The sequence below is a fragment of the Microtus ochrogaster genome, chromosome 5, assembly GCF_000317375.1.
Source record: "Microtus ochrogaster isolate Prairie Vole_2 chromosome 5, MicOch1.0, whole genome shotgun sequence".
In the NCBI taxonomy this organism is placed as follows: Eukaryota; Metazoa; Chordata; class Mammalia; order Rodentia; family Cricetidae; genus Microtus; species Microtus ochrogaster.
Window position 1 is genome coordinate 67,836,031 of NC_022012.1, and position 2,193 is coordinate 67,838,223.

The following is a 2,193-nucleotide window of genomic DNA, read 5'->3' on the forward strand; positions in this document are numbered from 1 at the left end:
AAAGAAAGAAATGAGTCCCCCAAACACCTCAACTTGTCTACTGCCATGAATCTGTATCTCCACCTTTTAAAAAAATATATTCTGAGACAGGGCTAGCTTCAAACTCATCAAGTATCCCGGGCCAGCCTGGAACTTCCAATCATTTTGCCTCGCCCTCCTGTCCTTGGGATGGCAGACAAATGCCAGAAAGTTCCAGCTGCAATACTTTTCAGGCACCAGCTTCCCTCAGGAGTTGGGGAGCACCTGTGAACACTCATTCCTTTGTTCTTTGTTCTTAGAATGTGGAGGTCCTGGCCAGCAGGAGCCACTTGACAGAGCAGAACCAGGCAGGGGCTGACCTGCGTGAGAAAGCGCTGAAGGAGGAGAACGAGAAGCTGCAGGGGAGGATCGCGGAGCTGGAGCGCAGACTGGCCCAGCTGCAGAAGCAGATGGAGGATGTGAAAGGCGATGAGGCCCACGCAAAGGAGACGCTCCACAAGTGCGAGGTGAGGCTCCTTGGGTCTTGGCCAGAGTGCGGCAGCCTATACCCCTCTCTCCTGTAGTGATTTCGGGGCTGGGGGTGGAACTGTCAGGATTGATTTGGGATGTCCAGGTGACCTGCAAGCATCTTTTAGAATGGTGGGAACAGGAGGTCTGGGGGCAGGGATAATAAAACCAGGGTGGGAATCAGGGGCCTGGGTTGCACAGTACCCAGGGACTCCTGCGTCAGACATTAGACATCTTTCTGAGGCTCCGTGGGGACCTCTGAACACCTTGCGGAGGCCATCTTCACACCACATTAGTCTGTCTCGCTAAACACATCCTTTCTTTAGCACATAGCTGATATATTCGGAGATTTTAGCAAGCCAGTTATCTGCTTTACCAGAGCTTTGGAAGCTGTTAAGGAAAGAGGCGGGAAGTAACAGCAGCGGAAGGGGAGGGACACACTGGGCGCCCATCAGGTCACCTGCACACCTTTACAGCAATGCTTTGACCCAGTCTATCCCCTGCCTGGAGTTTCTGAATCTCTGGGGATAAAACTTGGGTGTTTGTAATAAAGATAAAGAAATCACCAAGGTAACCCCGAAGGCCACACCCCAAAGGAAATGGGACTGCAGAGAGGCACACACCCGAGAGCCCAGCTGTTTATATCGATCCCACAACAGGCACACTGCGATCACAGTCATCTTCAGAGTGTGTCCCTGTGGTTCTTGACCCATCTGTCTCATTATAGAGTGAAGTCCAGCAGCTAGAGGGAGCCCTTGTGCATGCCAGACAGGAAGAAAAGGAAGCCACCTCTGCCCGAAGGGCGCTGGAGAAGGAGCTGGAGCGTGTGCAGGTAAAGCCCCCAAGGCTTGCCTTCCTCATCCTTGTAGGTAGGCGTGGCCACTGGGCCTGTCCTTCCAGGGAATGCCTTCCACCTATGTAGCCACCCTGAGCTATTCATCTGGACTAGTGACTTGGAAGTAGGGGCAGCTGGTGATATCTGGACATGCGCTAATTGTCACACTGGGGAGATGCTGGTGAGTGGAGCCAGGATAGCTGGTGAGCATCCTAAAAAACAGGCCAGCTCCACAGCTGTGAGCTCTCTGATCCAAACGTCACCTTGCTGAGGTTGAGAAGGCCTTGTCCTTGGTGGGAAAGTTCTTGACAGTTTTGCAGAGATAAAATACAAACAGTGTATGAAAGCAGGCTGAACCTGTCCCCAAGGCGGCAAGGAGTCGCCTCTCTGCAGAAGCCAATTTCCCGTCTCCTCTGGGCACACACGCGGTCCTTCAAGGCTGCTATTAAAAGGAGCAGGAAGAAGTCATTTCCTTGAGACCAGATAGCTATCTCTCTTCAAACCCAGAAGGTTCCTAGAATATGAGATTTTCCCGTTTGGATATCAAGAAGACTATTTGAACTCCACTGCAGTCAAAGCCAGCACTAAAGTTGTAAATTGGCTTTTGTACAACAGCCTCAGCGTGACCCTGGTGTGTCTTCACCCTTTGAAATGCTGCCTAAATGTCCCTGGGGAGAGTTTCGGGGAAGGTGAGGGCTGACGGGCTGGCTCAGGCTCAAGACTGTTGAGGTTTTGCAGTGGGACCCACTAGTCTTCAGGGTCAGATGCACACAGGGTAAGAGTCACAGTTGGAGGCATGGTTCAGAGTTCTCACCGCACGAGGCTAGTTCTCTTCAACAGTTATCCGCAGTGGTGTTGATCATGGTTCAGAG

The 2,193-nt window shown here is 52.0% G+C and overlaps 1 protein-coding gene across 3 annotated transcripts in view; it reads left to right on the plus strand.

Annotated features, from left to right (window-relative positions):
- Window positions 1-2,193, plus strand: part of Cgnl1 (cingulin like 1) — a 155,522-nt gene that overhangs the window by 120,381 nt on the left and 32,948 nt on the right. For all 3 annotated transcript variants that reach the window (XM_005347655.3, XM_013346405.2, XM_013346404.2), the window contains exons 9-10: window positions 279-485; window positions 1,214-1,318. In XM_005347655.3, the coding sequence (XP_005347712.1) occupies window positions 279-485; window positions 1,214-1,318 (312 nt within the window). The remainder of the gene's footprint in view (window positions 1-278; window positions 486-1,213; window positions 1,319-2,193) is intronic.